The sequence below is a fragment of the Ophidiomyces ophidiicola genome (genome assembly GCF_022830035.1).
Source record: "Ophidiomyces ophidiicola strain CBS 122913 chromosome Unknown scaffold_23, whole genome shotgun sequence".
In the NCBI taxonomy this organism is placed as follows: Eukaryota; Fungi; Ascomycota; class Eurotiomycetes; order Onygenales; family Onygenaceae; genus Ophidiomyces; species Ophidiomyces ophidiicola.
In genome coordinates this window covers 145,140-164,352 of record NW_026054663.1, presented here as the reverse complement: position 1 = coordinate 164,352, position 19,213 = coordinate 145,140, and the positions used below count along the sequence as shown (strand labels likewise).

The following is a 19,213-nucleotide window of genomic DNA, read 5'->3' as shown; positions in this document are numbered from 1 at the left end:
CTAATAAGTTGGGAAAGTGAGAATCAGGAGATCGAGCATTCTCCTGGGAGCATGGCGATACTATGTCCAGCTGAAAGGTTGTATGGTTGTATGTCTGTACACAATGAACTCTTTTCTTTATGAGTGTTTACCACTTCGTAAAGATAGCCGTCCAATGCTAAGTTCCGGCCTAAGACACGATTTTTGTTGTGTGCTATTCCTTGACTGGCAATGGCAACAAGGTAAGTTCAAGGATGGAGCCATTCCAGGAAGTAGTGTTTGTTTAGATAGATAGATGTATGTTACCGACTTACCCCACCTAGTTATGCATAAATTGAAATCAAATATTCATGGTTATTTGATTTCTTTTAGAGGTTGTTCGATGGAAAACTGAAATGGTAGTCGCGCGGAGCATAAAACAATCTCTATAACTTATTCTTTCTATCAGCTGAGTCTGAAATTCTGGGTAACTAGTGGGGGGATGAAGGTAATAATTTTATTGTTAGGAAACGACTAAGCAATTAAAATAGTCTTGTTTACAGTAAGATGGTGTGGATTTCTGAAACAGAAGTAACTAACAAAAAGAAACTGGGTGCATAAGACGAAGCAAACTTAAGAAGTGTTCCTGATCAAGGATATTAAAGCAACTCAGCACAAGATAGCTGGTCTTTTTTCTGCCGGAAGCCCATAATATCTTATGGTTGTGTTTCTTGATTTTTTTACCTAGAACGCTCATGGTCGCTGAATTTGGGAAGGGGCAATTTCAGTCATATCATATATATAAGGATGTTTGCAATGTTGGCTCTAGACCGTTAAAGCTAATGTCTGGATATATTGTGTGCAGATGGAAGGATTTCATTGAGGGGTTTGATCTCCAAGTCACAGGCTATCTCACACCCGGGCAGATCGCCACTTCGCTGATAGATATAATCGATACCATGGCTCCATAACAATGCGAATTGCTAGATGCAGTCCCTACGCTAAGAATGGCTCTCGTCGCTACGCTTGACAGATATATACACATTATTTGTATAAAAATATACATGGAAAGCTATCACAACAGGAAACTCAGCTAGAAAGAGAGAGCCTGTTCTCGATAATCTTAACAATTTCGGTCCACTCTAGCATGGCACCAGTTCCCACATCTCCACAAGCAAGAGTCTTATCAATCGGGCGGAGCACTTCGAACCAGCCCTGTTGAGCAACGCCACTCTCTTCATCCTTAGCGTTAATAGTCTTGACGCCCCAATCCTCCTCTAAAACACGCACCTGCTGCGCCGTAATAGGGTGCACCCACATTGCTGTGTTCATCGCTGGAGCCACAATGATCCTAGATTTTTTCCCATCAATGGTCCCTGTTGTGTCCCACGCTCGTATCACACTTGTGAGTAGTGTATCAGATATGCCATTAACCACCTTTGCCAGAGTATTTGCACTTAGTGGTGCAATAACCATCATATGAGCCCAGCGGCGCAGGGTGATATGGAGAATTTCCGTGCCTCTCGACCACGGCGTAACCCACTCATGCTCATCCTCATACACGGAATCAACATTAGGGAGCGACGCAATCGACGTTAGTGAAGGCTTTTCCAGGGTCTGCGTGAGGAACCGTGCCGCAGCCTTGGTAAGGATGACTCGAATTGAAAGGTTGGGGTGTTTTGACAGCGAGGAGATGATATTTGGTAGCTTTATTGTCGCAACGGATCCGGTCGCGGCTAAGAGTAAGTGTATTTTGCCATCGTTGACGGAAGCCGCAACATCATCTGCGGGTCTTTGTGAAGGAGCAGACCGATCAGCTGCGCAAGTATCCGCCATGTGTGCTATCGTTGCTGCTGGGATGGTTTGTTGAAGTGACAAAAACTTCTTGTGGGGAGGGGCGGTGACGTCAGCGATACATCGCCTCTTCACGATCTCTCCCAGAACAACTTGAGAGTCGAGAACAATGCCCATTCTACCGCCATTTTAAACCAATTTTGTGGCCGAAGGAATGCATATGCCCAAACACTAAGATGTGTGCTGTCGCTAAGGCTGATGGTGGAAAATGAGACAGCGTTCAACACATAACCGCTGCTCTCTTTAACATCAGCCTGCTATGTCATGGCTGCTACAAAGATATCCAGATAAAATAGCGAATATATATATGCCACATGAACACATTTAGACGATAGAAATCTCTCTTATCAGAAAACTTTCTACTTCATATGCAAAGCCATTATTCAGTGGTGGAAGCAATATGGCTTGCTGATATAAGAAAGGCAGTACGGAGTAGATCCTAAGTCCCTCTATGTTTTCTATGGGACTATCGAACCTAGCACTTCCTTCATGACCAAAACCCATTCAAATATCTAATCGCGTCCAGTGACGCTTGTGATTAAATGGGCAAGTTTTGAAGTTCATACATCTGCCGCCATATCAGCTATAAAGGGAAAGAGAACTAAAATGAAATTAATCTGTGATAATGCTAGATAAAGGCTTCAATCGCTGTGCACATTTTTGTAGGGGTGGAGGTAGATAACCCTGAGACGTCTGGATATCAGATGATAGCATTGACTATTACTCGTCCTTTTTAACCTCCATATTGAAAATAGGAACAGGAGCACCCAAGTTGATCTTCAAAACATTTTGTGGCTCCGATTATTAAAAAAAGAGATGTATTATGTCGTAATGAGGGAGTAAATGGCCCAAATGTTTCCCAGTCACCTTATCGCCGTTGTATGCTTGAGTTAAAAGAAATATAATGAAACAGAAGACGGATAAAAATAGAGGTGACGCTGTTAAGTCGAAATAAGCAGGAGATGCTGAATACGCTGAGAAAAAAATCTTGATAAATAAAGTGAAAAGGGGGTGCGTTATGTCGAATGGGCTTCCGATTCTTCGTGGATGGTGGAAAAGCTATTCAGGACTTGCTTTAGGGCGGGGCGTTTGAGCGGTTTACTAAACGTATCACCAGATGAGTACGATGTTTGGTAGAAACAAGTCTTGGTGTTAGAGCTTACCTGAGGAACATGTTCATGCCTGAATCCATACAGACTTTAATATTACTTTCTTCAGAGAATGCGCTGAGAGCAACTATGGGTGCGGAGTATCCCATCTCTCTAATCAAACGAGTAGATTGGATACCATCGACATTAGGCATCTTGGCAAAACCCTTAGTATCCCGGCATCTATCGTCACTATGTGGCACCTTCTTACCTGAATATCCATCAAGATGAGGTTAAAGGCTTTGCCTTCCTCCATGTTGGCCTTGACGACTTCATAAGCCTCTTGGCCATCTTTTGCGATGGTCACATCATAAATATGTTCTAATTTCAACATTCTAAACACACGTTAGCACCATTCACACTAATATCAGGTGGGATACATCATACCGGAGAACCACTTCCTGGTTCACCACATTGTCCTCTGCAACTAATACTCGAATTCTGTCATCTGACATTCCTTCACCATTCGAAGAATTTGCTTGCAGATCCTCCTTCCCTTCTGGCTTCGAGGATGTTGGTGACTTTACTGCAGCAAAAAAAGGTTGACTCAAACCAACTAGTCTAGGTCCGAGTTCCTGTTCAACATTATTCGACTGAACGGAGTCTTTTCGTGACATCGACGAACGAGCACTGGGTGCAATTGAAGCTGTAGTGCTAGAAGTCCTAGTACTTGGGGTCCTTTCTTTGACGAACAGTAAAGGTATCCTAACAGTGAAGGTGGTCCCGACACCTTCACTGCTCTCCAACTGAATTGTTCCATTCATTAACCTGGAGAGTTGCGAACAGATGCTGAGGCCCAACCCAGTTCCTCCATACTTCTTGCTGAGGCCTGGATCGCCTTGAACAAATGGCTCGAAAACACGTTTGTGCATATGTGTAGGTATACCCGGACCGGTATCCTGTACAACGAACTCAAACAGAAGGGATTTTGCGTTGATGGGTGGCGATAATGGTGGCAGGTCGTACCTTTGCGACGATAACGATAATCGCTTCTCCCTTTCATCTCGCTTCTGGTTATTTACCGAAGACGCCTTAGATTTTCGTCGTGACATTCTCGATGACTCGAAGGAGGATTTTGGAGCACCGTCAGTCTGCTTATCTAACTCTCCGATGCATTTGATGCGCATTTCCACTTTTCCGCGCTCTGGAGTGAATTTCAAACTATTACTGACCAAGTTGATCAGAATTTGAAGTATTCTGTGTTGGTCTCCCCAAAGGACCATGTCTCTCAGTCGCCCGGTACCAGAGGGTCCAAGTGCTGTCCGAACTTGAACAGGTTCTCCAGGCAACTCTTCTGCCTCCGTTGAAACAGTTGTTGAATCCATAAATTTAATACTGAAGTTTATATTTTTCTCCTGTATCTGTTTCTGGAAAACAGCCATGACCTGAGATTTAATATCTGCCAAGCGAAACTCCTTTTCATCAAGTTGAATTACTTTATCGATTTCATTTTTGCTGAACGTCAACAGGTCATTCAGCAGGTGCAAAAGCAGTTCTCCGGACTTGTACACTATTCGAAGAGATTTTTTAATTCGCCCAGCATCGTCATCACTCATACAAACAGCGCACATGCCGAGGATGCCATTCAGTGGTGTTTTCAGCTCGTGGGAGATATTCGCAATAAACAGTGTTTTGCTTTCGTTGGCAGCTTCCGCGGCCTTCTTGCTAATCTCCAGTTCTCTCGTTCGCTCTGCTACCCTTTCTTCAAGTTTGGTGTACTGAATCATCAATTCGTCGGACATTTCATTGTAAGTTCTTGTCAACTCACTCAGCTCGTCTGTGATACAACGTTTTCGTTCTTGCACTTTCCCAGGTACGCGATACGTCTTCCCCCGGCCTTCTTCAACGTGCTGGCAGTTAGAATTCTTTGCGTCACTAAACCCAAGGAACTTTAAACGTGTACGAAGCCCGGATTTTTTCTCTGAGCGTTGGCAAGGCTCGCATCTGTTAAAGCTGTAGGGTGAGCCGTTCCTGTACTCAGAGTCACTGGAAGAAGGGGCTGCCGGGGGCTCCATAGTTTGCATAGTGGCTTCTTTCAACCGGCGAATCGGAGCAACACTGAAATGCGCCAAAGGTAGGACAACAAGGGCAATAAAACCTATTACACCAAAAACGCAAGCTAGAATGATCTTTTGAAGTTGGGCGATGGGGGCCCACGCTTCTGAGTGTGCTTGCTCCACAACCAACATCCAATCGACTAGAGTAGTTTGAGGGCGGGCAACACCAACTGCCACCTCAGCATTTTGCTCATTCCTTGTTCTTAGTGTGCTAGTGGCATTGTTGGGAGTCTGGTTTGTTTCGGTTAATGCTGAATAAACAGCTGGAAACGCACTCAGCGGAAATGATGGAGTTTCGTCTTTGCCGTAAACATGGTGCCTGTCCGCGACGCCTGACAGCTGCGTTGGTGGGAAGAGATATTTCACGAGCGCATCTCCTAGAGCTGTTATATTTGTCGCTGGGGCGGTCGGAGAAGATGGTCTAATCTTTTTCGGGAAACGATTCTGAGTGCCTGAAGGTCCCAACAGTAGTACGGCGCCTGTAGTATCAAGGCCTTCTCTAGACAGTAAAATCCGTTGTAATCGTTCAGCGCCGACGACAATACTATATAAGCTTGAGCGAAGGTCATGCATTTGAATAGCAGTGGGACTCACGTCATAAAGCCTAGAATATCAGTCGCAGATGTGTTATTAATAATGGGTAGCGTCAGGGAGGCCAGCGCAAATGTTTTGTTGACTCGCAGCGGCCCCAGGAATAGGTTGGTACTAAGCCCCAATGGTAAATCGTCGAACGCAGTCACAGTTGTGACATTTGTGCTCTCGCCATCCCGATCTTCCTGTGTCTGTACGGAGTAGGTTAAGTTTGGATATAACATGGGAGGGTAGCCAATGCCACTGTCGCCCAGCATCACAGTAGTCCCATTTGGGTGTGAGTATGGTAGGGCAATGGGGGAGGTATCTGAGCCAGTTACATTCAGCACACCATGCTGGTCACCGGTGCCGTCTCTAGAGAATACCACGGCTTGGTAGAGGGAAGTGTATATGCCACTTCCCAGGGCCGATTGGACATCGATGACAGCCAACGCCCAGTTCTCATCGGTGTTGTTGCCGCGGTACAGGCGACGCAACGCATTCTGAATCAAAATGCGCGTGACTACGGTCTTGCAGGACGACTGGACCAGCTCCAGATCGGCTGCAATTTGGCCGGCCTTGAGCGACGCCGTCAAGGCGATGCTTCTCGACCTACACACTGGTCAGCAGGCAACCAAGATCCATCATGTTTCTGGGGGCGACGGACTTGACATCAACGACGAATTTGTAGTTGTTAGTCCACTTGAACAGGCGCAGTTAGTGGGATCCATTGCAGCGGGCTCGCTTGGACCGGCGGCCGACGGGGGGAACTCACCGTCGCGATCGAGATCACGGTCACGGCCAGCAAGGAGGTGACGAGCACCAGGAGGGCCAGCTGCACCGCGATTGGGACTCTCATTCGAGAAGATCTTGGGGGTGACTGGGGAGAAGAGCTGGCGACCTCATTCCTCACTGCCTCGTCCACCTGGGGCACCGTCGGGGCGTCGAGCAAGGATCGACGCGCGTTTAAAGGGGAGGCGGGCGTGGAGTCCAGAGAAATTAAGAGGTTTCTGAGAAGATTTGGGCTCAATTAAGATCCGACCGGACGGTGGTTCGCGGCCGGCCAGAGCCACCCTGGCACCGCACCGGCAGTCTAGAACACCCGGCCGCTGCTGGCGAGGCGAGCTAACTCTGAACAGCCTCCTCCAGTGCTGCAGCCACGCGGGATTGGCGGATGCTTGGGGCTGAACGGGCAGCTGGCGAAGACTTGAGGATATCCGCACAACCCATTCCCGCCGCGGTCGCTGGGCTTTCAGGCGGTAGGTGACTGCGCAGGCTCACGTTGGACGGCGTGCGGCGGCGGCGTACCACTCAGGGGCACCCCTGCCCCTCTTGGCGTTATGTGCCGCCGCTTTAACCAGGCCCGACGCGACCCGCGACTGCTGCTTAGTCATCGTCCGATGGCTGATGTGGTTCGTCCAATCGGGCGCAAAGGCGGCTGTTTCGGGACTAGCGCAGCCCTCGCGACTTAAAGTGGCACGAGGCCTGTTTCCCCGCCGCGAATCGCGCGTCAAGGGAGAAGAACACACAACTGCATTATTATTGCAGCCCGGGTTTTCTGAGCCAGGATCTACCTGCTCGCCGGGTCACTCTCAGTTGCGCTTCTCTTGTCTTGGCTCGCTTGCAACCTGTCCTCGCCCGCTTGACATGGGCCAGCTTTGACGTGCAGACAGGCCTCCCACCAGGCCGGCACCGCAGTTCTCGCTCACCGTCCCATCCTATTGGTGGCGAATCGGCGAATATCAAAACCGGAGCCCGTGGAGCCCCGTGTCCGCCTATAGTGCGGAGAGTGGCCGGAGTAGTTTAACTTTGTGCGACAGAAACAATTATATCTCTCCATTAACATGAAACATGTCAAACCACACCCAGAGAACTCCGGTTTATCAACACTCGGAATGCTAAATGCGAAGCGCAACGCCTGTATGGGGTAACTAGCAGGGATCTAATGACAATTTTCAATCAATGCTCCGTACGGAGTACAGTGGTCAGGATTCTACACCAGACAGGTGTTTGCCGGTTCACCCAAGCTTCGAGCTCATGGATACCCGCCACTGAGGCCCGAACTTGCGCATCGCCCAAATCACAGAACAGCTAGCTAATGCCACCACACCAATGATCGTGAACAGCCATCCATTTCCAATGGCATGTATGACCGGAGCTGCTATTACTCCTCCAACACAAGAAGTGAGATTTCGAGTGAAGTTGTTCAGCGCAACCCCAGAGGACGATCGACCGGGCATAAATTCGGTGAGCATCGTGGTGACCATGCTGAAGATGATCATGGAACCAATGCCAAAAAAGAAGTTGCATATCATCTGCGACGATCAATCATTAGTCTAGTTACCACAACTAACTCAAGAAACGTAAAAAGGGGCCGCTGAACACTCACAGGAACGATCCAATGTACCCCCTTGTCAGCTGTCCAGCCATATACGATTAAAGCCAACGGATACATTATTGACCCTAGCCAAGCGTTTTCACGCATTCGGTCTTCTGGATGGTACACCCATTTCCCGCGTTCGTCCACCCTATTTGCCCGCTTTGCCTCTCTGTGCATAATGCTGTCCATCCACCGGCCGCCGATAATGCTCGCAAGAATATACCCCAGGGAATTAGGTATGTAAAGTAGGCCAACTATGAGCATTGAGAACTCGTAGGGAGGTTTGCTAAATGTATCCTGCACACTGATATTCAACACATACAGCGCTCCAAAGGCGATACTGGCATAATACACAGTCACGAGTACCGCAGGAAACCTCAGGTACAGGATCACCTTTAGGGGATCGATTAGAACCATCTTGGATACCTTTAACCACTTGGCAGTTTTTTCGACTACCTGGCGGGAGGAAACCCGACTCAGTGAGTGCTGGATAGGCTCTTGTAACTCTTCGGTCACAGGCACCTTATTTTGGACAAGAGTTTCCGGAAGGCCAAATATCAGGAGAATTAGAGCTACTCCACCATAGATCGCGAGGAACCATTGCGTACTTCGCCAATCCCAGACCTGAGATAAGAACCCACCGATGATCGGAGCAAGAAGTGGCCCACATAACGGGCCAAGGTAAAAAATACCCATAGCGCGGCCTCTTTCTTTCACTTCCCATATATCTGCGATCGTCCCTGCACCTACTGCTTGCACAGAAGCAGAGGCGCCACCACCTAGCATTCGCATGACGATGAGCATGCTGATGGAGCTGGCGATAGCGGAGAGGATGCTCCATAAAATGAATAGCGCAAAAGAAACTATATATATTGTTCGGCGCCCGAGCCTTTCGCTAAAGGAAGACCACCAAAGGGGGAATATCGACAAGCTCAACATGTATAAAGCAACTGATAAATTGGTGATTGTGGGACTAGCATTGAAAGTACGGGCAACTTGACCCAGTGCAGCTATTATGAATGATGTCAGTATATTTTTTGATTCTAGGCGGCTAGTATGGGGCTACACACGAAAGAATATAGCACTTCCCATTGGTGCCGCCATTGCAGCAACACCGATAATGAACGTTATGAACCATTTGGTCTTTCGAGTATAGTGTGTCGGCTCCTCAACTTCAGGTATCAGTGCAAGTTTGGCCAAGAGCCCACGCCGTTCTTTTAATGGTACTATTACAGGAGGAGGATGAACTGTGGCTCCGGTGTTGACATGGACGAGTCCTGGCTGCTCCAAAACCTCCGACAGGCTGGTCTGGGTAGAAACTGCCGGATCATTGTTGCCTATGGAGTCAACTATTTGCTCTTCTTGCTTCTGCTTTTCGTGCGAAATCGAACGGCGGGCTGTTGGTTCTTCCAAATTAATGGCAGACTTTTTGGTCAACATGGGCTTCTCAGGATCTGGCATGTTGGGTGGATGTCCCTATATGGGCGTATCAAATGGCCCATCTGCAGCGAGTGATGAAATAGTGTGTTCGTTCATGTGGCCAGGCCTGGCAATACTGAAATGCGCACTCTCTTTGTATGGCAACCCACAATGCCTGGATTGCGGGGCACTATTAATCGCCAGCTACGGTTCACACAGACCGTATAATGGTTGTTCCCGCAGTCGAGGCACAACCGCACCATATGCTCGTGCAAAATGAGTGGATGGATAGACGGGAAACGGTAAGAAATCCACCTTGGTGAGTCGAGAAGCGAAATCGAGGAATGTCTGGAGATGGAAATAGCCAAGATTTAATAGGGACTGAGGGCAGGCACTAAAAAGGCCCGCGGCTCCACACACTTCGGCGTATTTCGCGGCGATGGCTGATGCCGAATTTTAACTTTCCAGCAGCCAATTAATGCATGGACTGATCATAAATATAGGGACAGGCACGCGTGCTGTGGCGGCTTGCGACGTTCTTATATGACTGGCTGGTGAACGGCTTTGACGGCACAAGTAACGCCTCCCAGGCACGAATCAGACTTTTGGTAGCCATCCTTTTCCTGCAAGTCTCCCACCGCTGCGGGCCTGTCGGAACGAGCTTGATGTCTAGCCTAAAGGCATGGGCCGAGTGGCCAAAGTTTAGATGGTGAGTTCTGACACAAAAAGGATGTAACTCAGTTCAAGTAATCCCGATAGCCGTCGGATGCTGCCCGCTCGGGCCAGTAACTATTGCCGCCTTCTTTTCGTCCTCGTCTGACGATCGAATGGCGCCGATGTATTGCATGGCGTCTACTTGGTTCTCTCGCACGGATGCCCAACCAACGCGGCGCTTTACACGAACAGTGCGTGGATTACAACGTGGCATGGCGATCCCGTGATCGGCAAAATGTGCCGAAGTTCCGACGTGGGGGAAAGTGGAAATGCCGGCTGAGTCATCGATTAGTGCTTAGCTAATAGCCGGGTTGCGCCGCGGCTGTCGGAGTCGGAGTATTGTTATTCCATATGGCACATGACGTAGCGACAAGCGGGCCGGGCTTTGTGTTCAAGAATCAAAAAGGTCGGACGGAGTCCAGTTCATTTTTCTCTGTACTTGTACTCCGTACGGAGTACTAATGACGATATTGTCCATTGTTGGGAGCGGCAATATCTGGCTCAGGTGCGGGAGATCGCCGTTTCTGAAGTCGTACAAGCAGACAACCAAATCACACCCCAAAGGTCATCACTGCATGCCTAACAAAGTTGGTCCTTTCAATAAGCTACAATGCCAGGTGAGCGCCCCGGATTATTGATAACTGGAATTCCGGTATGGTATAGACTCTCAGTCACATGATCATCACATGCTCCTGTTTCGTCTGATACTTCGTAACGCGAGTCGGTGATAACTGATTTGTCATCCGCTCCTTGATCTATAAAAGGTAAGTGCACCTTGCATCTACCAGTCGAATTCCACCCCGCGCAACCCTCACACTGAACCCGCCGGCACCATGACAGCTAAAGGCCCCTTCCCGGATTTTGGCAAACGCTTCACCTCCGACCGTGATGCCGTCGACGTCTGGGACGATCTCTGGAAAGACGCCGTGACTCCTTGGGACCGTGGTTGTCACAACCCCGCACTCGAAGAGGCTTTGGTAAATCGACAAGACATTCTTGGCACTGCAATTGAGCATATGGAAGATGGAACGATCCGACGCAAGAAGGCTTTAGTACCAGGGTGTGGGAGAGGAGTGGATGTATTTTTGTTTGCGTCCTTTGGTTATGATGCCTATGGGCTGGAGTATAGTATAACAGCCTTGGGGGTGTGCGAGGAAGAGACGAAGAAGTATATAGATAGTGACGGAAAGATCCCAGCGAAAGACAAGACAGTGGGCAGTGGAGGTGTTAAATTCTTACAGGGAGACTTTTTCACCGACGGCTGGCTAAAAGACGCAGGGCTGGAAGAGGGCGGATTTGATTTGATCTATGATTATACGGTGAGTTATGGGAATAGATTGACTTTCTATCATCTCTGTTCGATAACTATAGCCAGCAATAAGCTAATCCGATTCTACACTAATTACCGTAGTTCTTCTGTGCTCTAAACCCATCGTTTCGACCCAAGTGGGCACTTCGCCATTATCAACTGCTGGCGCCATCACCACGTGGAAATCTCTTATGTCTTGAATTCCCAACGAACAAAGAGCCCAGTTCTTCGGGGCCCCCTTTCGCCTCCACATCCGCTATGTATATGGAACATCTTAGCCACCCCGGTGAAGAAGTTCCGTACAACACAGACGGCCATGTCAAGGTAGACCCCGCAAAACAGCCGAGCGAAAAGAGTTTCGAGCGTGTTGCACACTGGCATCCTGAAAAAACGCACAAAATGCTGATGGGCGAAGACGGCAAACACTATGACTGGGTCTCGATCTGGCGTCGGCGAAATTAGCCTATTCAAGATCTCAGCGCATATGAATCGGTGTCTCTTATGACTTATGACATTCATGGTTTCGGTTTGTAAGATGAATAGCAGGATCGCCACAAAGTGAAGTATTGGCATCACTGTCGCTAAACAGTGCTAACGGGCGGCCTCGGTCAATGCATTGTAATGTTCTCCCAGTCCGTAGGAATGGCGATAGTACGCCAGCCAAATTTTCTTTCTCTCCTCTCCATCTGCTATCTCTCCCCCTTCAAACTTCTCAATGCGTCCATCTCCTTGTATCACGTTGATTTCCACTCCATACGCTCTCGCCATAGCCTGCAGCTCCAACTGCCCGCCCCACTCGGCTGTAAACATGATCTTCCTAGCATACTCCTCCACCGGCTCCTCGATAAACGGCGCGAAATCGTTCGCATTTCCCAGCACATACCTCCCTGTCACAGCCCTTACTTCTTTATATCCACCACCCTTGGTCGCCTTTTCCGCGCTTAGCTCAGGCGCAGTCTCCCCCAGCCGTAATCCTAGTCCTACTTCTGGCAATTGTGTCGCAACAGCAGAGTATAAGCAGTGGCCATCTGGCGCTATTTCCCGCTCCGCAAGGCCAAGGCGTTTGAAGGCAGCTAGCATAGTCTGCTTCTCGTTGCCCCGGTGGTCCGTTTGGTTTGCCGCTTCCGCCTCGGCTGCGGCAACTTCTGCCTCGCGTTCCGCGGCGCGGCGCGCAAGACGCGCTTTTTGCCGGTTGGCCTTTTTGGGCTGAGATTCAGAAAAGGATGGGGCGCTGGTGGCGGTAGCGGTGGTGGCAGGGAGGGGGCTCGTTCCTATCGAATGTGTAGGTGGGGTAGCTTTTGGCTCCGCGTCTGCAGGCTCGTTGGTCATTTCGGGGGCATCGCCATTTTCTATGATATGGAGCGCATCAAGCTCGTTAGTCGGAGGGTTAGCTTCGCCATTCAATTGTGCAATTTCGGCCTGCTGGCGCTCGAGGAGCTCTCGCTGCCATCTTTCACATTCGTCATTAACACCCTTACGCGTCTTTTTTGTCGCAGATTTCTTCTTCTGGGTGATACGGGACTGGAGGTCACGCTGCTCCTTGCGGTGTTTGGCCTGAATGTCCTCCATTTCTGTCCGGCTGGACATGTTGCCGTTTTGGCAGCGAATGTTTTGATAACCAGGGAGAACTTGTATCGCCGGCAGAATTGTTATTCCATTCCGGCCTAACTTTGTCCAGCTAATCTCGACTACAGAGAATACACACGGAATATGCAATGTTGTTGTTGTTGTTGTTGTTGTTGTTATTCATTATTTTTCATAGGCTCTTATGGAGTCTTAGACTATGAAGAGCCACTCTCCCTAATCTGGCTTAGTTACAGCATGTGTTATCCTTGATATCTGGGCTCCCGCCACTCCATTCTGTTTAAGTCTCAAACTGTAGCATGTCCAGGGGGGGTCAAGACCCCTTATTTGACTTTTCACCAAATTCTTCTCTTAGATCATACCTCCTAGAGAAATCCTCATAAAACCTAGGGTGTAGCTGGTATATCTAAACATGACAAGAACCAATAGAAAATCAGAACAAGATGTATAAGATCACATTAAGACTGACAAGCCCAGTCTATTAACTTAATCTAGCATATGCTTATGTAACTCCCATATCATCATCTAGTTCCCAGCAGTCAATAACCTTGTCTCCTAGGGAGAACTCTCTCCATCCAGAGAAGAGGCTTCTCTGTTGGTAAAATACCATTTGGGGATAGCAGGATTCAAACCTGCGATCTTCTTTCCCAGGTGGTTGTTCCCCAAAAACAACAAACCATGCCAGAAGGATTCCTGCAGACGTTTACCAACTATGCCATACACCCTCCCCTCGGAATATGCAATCTTTATGCGAAGACATAAGGTAGTTTTACTGATTACTCTCCTAAGACACGGGTCGACTTGTACTCGAGGCTCACACTTTAGCTGGTTAGGATCTCCCGAAGCAAATATTTGAGCACTCCACCAGCATATGCAGACTCCTTGGGGAAAAATTTTCCGGTTTTTTTGGTGTATTCACGGAGATCTTCCAGTGAATCAAATAGCTTGGCCTTGCGGCCGGAATAGTTGTCGACAAGGTCAACAAGGTTGACGTAAATGTCGCTGATTTCCTATAGTGCCGTCATAAGCCTCTTAGGATTTTTTTTCTTATTTCAACGACTTGGGTTGTTACCGTTCTTACCTTCTTGCATTCCTTGATCGTGTACGGAATGGGATCAATGTCGACAGCAAGGCACAATTTGTGCCAGCAATTGATATCGTGAACATCAGTACCATATGTGTTATTGAATTTCACGACCATTGCATTTTTGAATTTCCTAGATGCCTCCCGCTTCTCATAACTTTGCTTATCCCATTCGAAATAATCGCACATGCGATAGAATTCTGCCACAATTGGCTTTTCTGGGCGATAACGAAATGCAGGGTATTGGGCGAAGAATTTTGCAATAGGATCTTCATCTTGACGCCTGTTTTTCTTGCGGCGTGACTACGGTGTTTTCAGTATGGTGAGCTTCGTCGTTGCAGTCCTTAAGTAGACTCTTACCCTATTGTTATTGCTGCCCATCTTCAAGAATAATCTCCACAACTCAATTTGGCTAACAACTTTTTATCAAATCAGCTTGAGGCTTCAAAATGATTTAAAGGAGTCCGCAGATTAAAGATTGAAGTCTACTCAAAAGAAAGGTGTGCCAACCTAGAGAATAAGAAAATCGGAATGTGATATAGCGCCCAAAAAAAAGGAATGGGTTAAAAGACCTCATCACTTTTATATCTCATGCTAGGCGAATTCCGTGGTACGAGTTTTTTTATAGTAATTTTCTGTCGACATGCATGGTCTTTCGTTTGTCGTGGCACGCATGTAGGAACGGGGCTTTTCTGACTTTTGGAACAACTGCGCCTCCCTGAAAAAGACTTTATATGACCTAAAAATGCTCCTGGTGCTGACATGGTAGCAGATATTCGACAGATACTCACCCTGCGAATATATGTTTTATGGCGAGCCTTTTGTCTAGAATTCAGCCTTTAGGATGCACAACGTGTTCTAGCGGTTGCAACTCTCCCAGGTGCTATATAGTGGCATCTATCTGCAAGTCTACAATGCTGTGGATACTTGTGGTTTTATGTAACATCCATAATATATCGAGAAATTTTCGATCCGAAACCACGGGCTAGAGCCCCATCCCTAGAACATCTCTCATATTCAGTCATTCCCTGGTTTTGGGAAATATCTTCCACGTGCCCTTCTGAAGCTGCCGCCTGCGGCTATACTTACCCCCTTGGGCACGCCATGATGCGAGCCGTCAGTGATGGTACTGGGTATGAATGCCGATTTTGTTATACCGGGCAACAACGATACGGTAACATGAGCAAAGTTTGCAGCGCAATCATGCCGGAGAATATTCCTTTGAAAGTGATCAACAACCCTTTACAATAATATCAGGGTTCCACATTGACAGAAAAACAATGTGTTGCATTTATGATCTGGTAAAGCGACTCATCATCAGCTAGCTCCGCTACCTCTATCTTCGACCTTGGCTTACTTGGAGGTCAAAGATAGCTCTAGTTGTATAGTTAGTATTGGTACGAAAAGATGATTTATCGGCCGCCTTATGGGGTGATTAAAAGATTTTTCTGAAAGTGTAGATTTAAGGGATAAAATATCAGACGACTAGACAAGCAAGTATGAAACAGATTCGCCAAGGAGCCGGCCTTAGTTCTAAAACTCATACATATGCATATGTCATACAATGGCAAATAGTTTCAGCTTGAAAATTCACTTCCAATGCGAGAAATCTGAATACGTCTTCTCATGATGCACAACACCAGGCATCCCATCCCGAGCCTGAAGACCATAGCTACCTTTCCGCAGCGCCTTAGAATCTACGTCAAAGCAGCCGTTCGTGATCTTTTCTGAGCATAATGGATGGATTTCACGTGTACACATATCGCAAAATTTGCCCTCTTTGGTATTCGCAAGATCTGGGCCCATGGACGTTGCGCTTTGACAAAGCTCGACAGCACTGTGGTTTACATCCTCGCTAATGATAACACGGCCTTCGAAGCATGACCGCGGACGCCGAACTTTGCTGGTTTCTGGCACCGAGCGTTTTGTACCATATGTCGGGTGGATTCCAAAACGGTCGACTCTAGACTTGTACAGCTGCAAACTTTGTTTTGCAGTCGGTGTCTGTCCAGGAGTAGGGCCACATTGCGGTTTGCCTTCTGTTTTGAGCTTCGCAAAGTCCACATCTGCCCAGTCAGCGGTGTATTGAAGTGGTGGGTCGAAAATTGGTAGACAGTGAAGTATGTCCAGCCTGGAGTAGATTTTAAAACGTGGTGTGCTCTTGCACATGGTATCGGGGTATTGAGTGTATTGTGCCTGTCGTGCTTCTGACCTTGCCGAATCACCCGCCTGGCCACTATTCACAACAGAAGGAAAGTCAGGTAAATGAATACCGTAGCCTTGAGGAATGTCATTAGTGGTTTTTCCATTGCTGTCAAGACCATCGACCCAGAAGCAGCTTGGTTTGTACAACTCCCCGATTCCAGCGCCGAGATTGGAATGATACCAGGGCGCTCCGCACTGTTTCGGGGTGTCACCAAATAGAACCCAATTTTTGGCTCCACCTGGTGGTGTTACTGTGATGTATGAAATGCATACTGCATCGCTGCCGAAACCCACGATGGACATGTACTCTGGAACCGCGTTGTTGTCTTTGTCGATGGGATCGACGACGACATTTCTTGATTGTTTCGCGGGTATTTTGTCGGAACGGCTACCACGCTTGAACCCTATCCTCAGACCATTACTATCAAAAAAGGCGATACCGGGAACATGGCCTCCAAGGCTCTTATCTTCTTCCCGCAGTTGTGGAGCACCGGCTGTGATCGCGACTATGACGGATTGTGCGACCGGTTTAGGAAAAAAGTACTGCCCCAAGGGTATTAAGGAAATTCCTGTTATGCCGAGGACGATAGCGTTGAGAGCCATTTCAAGGAAAGAAGTATAATATAATGTGATTGAGTGTCAACTGTTTGCTAGGTATGGTCTTAGAAGGCCGGCGTCCACGTTGCTGATTGTCTCTTTTATAGATAATGCCATAGTATCTTTGAGAAGCTACGAGCTTAAGACCTATGGCCGTCATAGTTGTTGGCCGTCGCTAACAGCAATGAACCAAGCCTCGTGGAGTGAAACAATATAAGCCTTGATCACATATATCCAAAACATCAACAACACTCGGCACTTCGTGTTTATGGTGCAACTCAGCGTACTCCGTATTACACAGGAGTCCTTCAACTAATACCACGAGGTCATTTCTATCTTTGGGAGATGGAATTCCCCCTATAGAAAACGGGGGCAGGATGTAAGGCAGGACTTCGGCAGCTCCGTTCCTAAGTAAGAATATCAAAATTAGGAGGTAAAGTGCCGACTGAGCCAATTTTGGTTGAAAGGCTACAACACTCGTAAGAGGTATTGGCTGTTGTTTTGATAAATGGTCTATCTTATCAAAATAGTTCAAATAAGACCATCTAGGAAGCCGATGGACAAAATAGTAACAACATAGATGGCACTCTTCTGTAAGAAACCCTTAATGAATTGATGAAGTATTACCACTAAGGTGACTTTCACCATGAGTGTGTGTGCCAAGAAAATCGGGGTATATTCTGTTTTGAGAAAAAAAGGCTGAATAATATTTATTGTAAACACGATGAAAAAAAATATAGTCGTCGGCTTGGACTCCGGTTTGAGAACCTTACCTTTAGATTATGAGGCCCGAGAAGGATGTGGATAATACTTGGGCCGGTTGACCATTAACAGCGGTGCCCCAATGTCCACGTAAAGTATGCTAAGGGAGTGATGATTTGTTATGTTGGCATTTTGAGAAACTAAACGAGGGAGGCGATGAAAGTTTCATATTAGTTACCTGGGGGTGTTTGGACAAAGCAATCCCTTTAATCAAGCTGGTATACATGACCCAGCTATTGATTACTGGGGAGTGCACGTTCTTCAAGACCACGGCGTTTTTGGAAATGTAATCCTATCTCAAAATACTTCAGAGTTAAAACGAAGCGAAGCGTTTGTTCGTATTCACTGTAATAAAAATAGCCTTCAGCTTCTCGGAGACCATGATTGCCAACTGCCAACATGTCCGAAGTGTGGACAGTTGAAGCCGTCATATTATCAAGTTAGACTTACTGAAGATAGACGACATGGGTTGTATTCAAAAGAAATTTCGGTGCGAAGCGAGAACCACATAAATATCTCAGCATAAGCCCCAGGAAAATATCATTTTTTTCTAGAGCACAGCTTACCTACCTCAAGACTTGCAATACATATCAGATATCATGCTTGTGTCAAATATTCTCCTTGCCGCGCTGTTGTGCGGATTCCAAATATCGGCGACGGCGATAGCTCTTCCGCCAAACGAACCTCAGGGTATCTGTGTTGATGGTGATGACTGTCACTCATATTTGGAACACGGGAAGGACTGGAACAAACGTGCGCCTCCACCAGTCGAAAAACCTCCGACGCCCCCGGTGCGACCTCCAAGTCCTTCTAGGCCAAACTCGCCGGGAAAAAACAATATCCCGAAAACGAATCCCAATGCACCGCCGGTGGCAGCACCAGAGCCGCAGGTGCCTAAGATTGATATCGGCCAAATGAAAGACCAAATGTTATTCTGGCTTGCAAGAAACGGGCAAAATCCGAAAAATCCTTGGATATTCTGGAGTGGATTCAATGACGGCGTTACCGTCAGAAATTTTGCTAATACTTTCAAACCTATGAAGCCAAATTGGATTCGCGACGTGCTGGAAAGCCCTGAACTCATGGCGAGCAAGAAGGCATATGCCGACGCTGGGCAGGAATGGAGATGGTGGTCGCATGCGTCAAAATCAGTCGCTCAGATCGCAGCGGAAAACGCAGAAAAGATATATGTTATTCTTCCCAAGGGCCGGCCGCTAGAGAAGCCGTATGCGGATGGGAAGTACTCTAATTTCTGGGAGTATGAAATTGCGGAGTTGACAAGGCCAGGGGACAATAAGATCAAACGGATCATGCGTGTGGACAAAGAGGACCTTGGGAATGAAAAATTAATCTGGACGCCTGGGCCCGGATGGGGTGGCCAGAAAGGAAAACCAGGCGACCCGAACGTTAAACCAACATAGAATAATCGTGCTGGTTGAAGTTGATAGAATTGATTGAAGTTGTTTGAGATGTTAGTTTGACTGAAGCCTGTTATGTAAGCACGGCGATATGCCGAGAAAGGTTAGCTTAGGGGGCGGAATAGGGGCTGGGCCCCAACATCGGAGGAATTGA

At 47.6% G+C, this 19,213-nt stretch overlaps 8 protein-coding genes and 1 non-coding gene across 9 annotated transcripts; 2 read left to right on the top strand and 7 right to left on the bottom strand.

The window, feature by feature from the left end:
* Positions 1–1,047: 1,047 nt before the first annotated feature.
* On the bottom strand, positions 1,048–1,929 carry LOZ57_005065 (uncharacterized protein; the record flags this gene model as incomplete). The annotated part of the gene is made up of 1 exon (XM_049254099.1): positions 1,048–1,929. The coding sequence occupies one exon, from the start codon at positions 1,927–1,929 to the stop codon at positions 1,048–1,050; it is 882 nt and encodes a 293-aa protein (XP_049106946.1).
* An 899-nt stretch (positions 1,930–2,828) lies between these two features.
* Positions 2,829–6,446, bottom strand: LOZ57_005064 (uncharacterized protein; the record flags this gene model as incomplete). The annotated part of the gene is made up of 7 exons (XM_049254098.1): positions 2,829–2,913; positions 2,976–3,115; positions 3,172–3,295; positions 3,348–5,561; positions 5,612–6,199; positions 6,255–6,289; positions 6,363–6,446. The coding sequence occupies 7 exons, from the start codon at positions 6,444–6,446 to the stop codon at positions 2,829–2,831; spliced, it is 3,270 nt and encodes a 1,089-aa protein (XP_049106945.1).
* A 1,159-nt stretch (positions 6,447–7,605) lies between these two features.
* On the bottom strand, positions 7,606–9,428 carry LOZ57_005063 (uncharacterized protein; the record flags this gene model as incomplete). The annotated part of the gene is made up of 3 exons (XM_049254097.1): positions 7,606–7,902; positions 7,977–8,977; positions 9,038–9,428. 3 exons carry the CDS (start codon positions 9,426–9,428, stop codon positions 7,606–7,608), a joined length of 1,689 nt encoding a protein of 562 aa, XP_049106944.1.
* A 1,505-nt stretch (positions 9,429–10,933) lies between these two features.
* Positions 10,934–11,871, top strand: LOZ57_005062 (uncharacterized protein; the record flags this gene model as incomplete). The annotated part of the gene is made up of 2 exons (XM_049254096.1): positions 10,934–11,419; positions 11,512–11,871. The coding sequence occupies 2 exons, from the start codon at positions 10,934–10,936 to the stop codon at positions 11,869–11,871; spliced, it is 846 nt and encodes a 281-aa protein (XP_049106943.1).
* Positions 11,872–12,000: 129 nt separating this feature from the next.
* OTU2 (OTU protein) lies at positions 12,001–12,996 on the bottom strand (the record flags this gene model as incomplete). The annotated part of the gene is made up of 1 exon (XM_049254095.1): positions 12,001–12,996. One exon carries the CDS (start codon positions 12,994–12,996, stop codon positions 12,001–12,003), a length of 996 nt encoding a protein of 331 aa, XP_049106942.1.
* A 608-nt stretch (positions 12,997–13,604) lies between these two features.
* On the bottom strand, positions 13,605–13,718 carry LOZ57_005060. Its single transcript has one exon. It is a non-coding gene; the product is annotated as a tRNA-Ala (tRNA).
* A 96-nt stretch (positions 13,719–13,814) lies between these two features.
* On the bottom strand, positions 13,815–14,458 carry LOZ57_005059 (uncharacterized protein; the record flags this gene model as incomplete). The annotated part of the gene is made up of 3 exons (XM_049254094.1): positions 13,815–14,003; positions 14,075–14,380; positions 14,438–14,458. The coding sequence occupies 3 exons, from the start codon at positions 14,456–14,458 to the stop codon at positions 13,815–13,817; spliced, it is 516 nt and encodes a 171-aa protein (XP_049106941.1).
* A 1,209-nt stretch (positions 14,459–15,667) lies between these two features.
* Positions 15,668–16,885, bottom strand: LOZ57_005058 (uncharacterized protein; the record flags this gene model as incomplete). The annotated part of the gene is made up of 1 exon (XM_049254093.1): positions 15,668–16,885. One exon carries the CDS (start codon positions 16,883–16,885, stop codon positions 15,668–15,670), a length of 1,218 nt encoding a protein of 405 aa, XP_049106940.1.
* A 1,355-nt stretch (positions 16,886–18,240) lies between these two features.
* LOZ57_005057 (uncharacterized protein) lies at positions 18,241–19,062 on the top strand (the record flags this gene model as incomplete). Its single annotated transcript, XM_049254092.1, has 1 exon — positions 18,241–19,062. One exon carries the CDS (start codon positions 18,241–18,243, stop codon positions 19,060–19,062), a length of 822 nt encoding a protein of 273 aa, XP_049106939.1.
* Between the last annotated feature and the right edge of the window lie 151 nt (positions 19,063–19,213).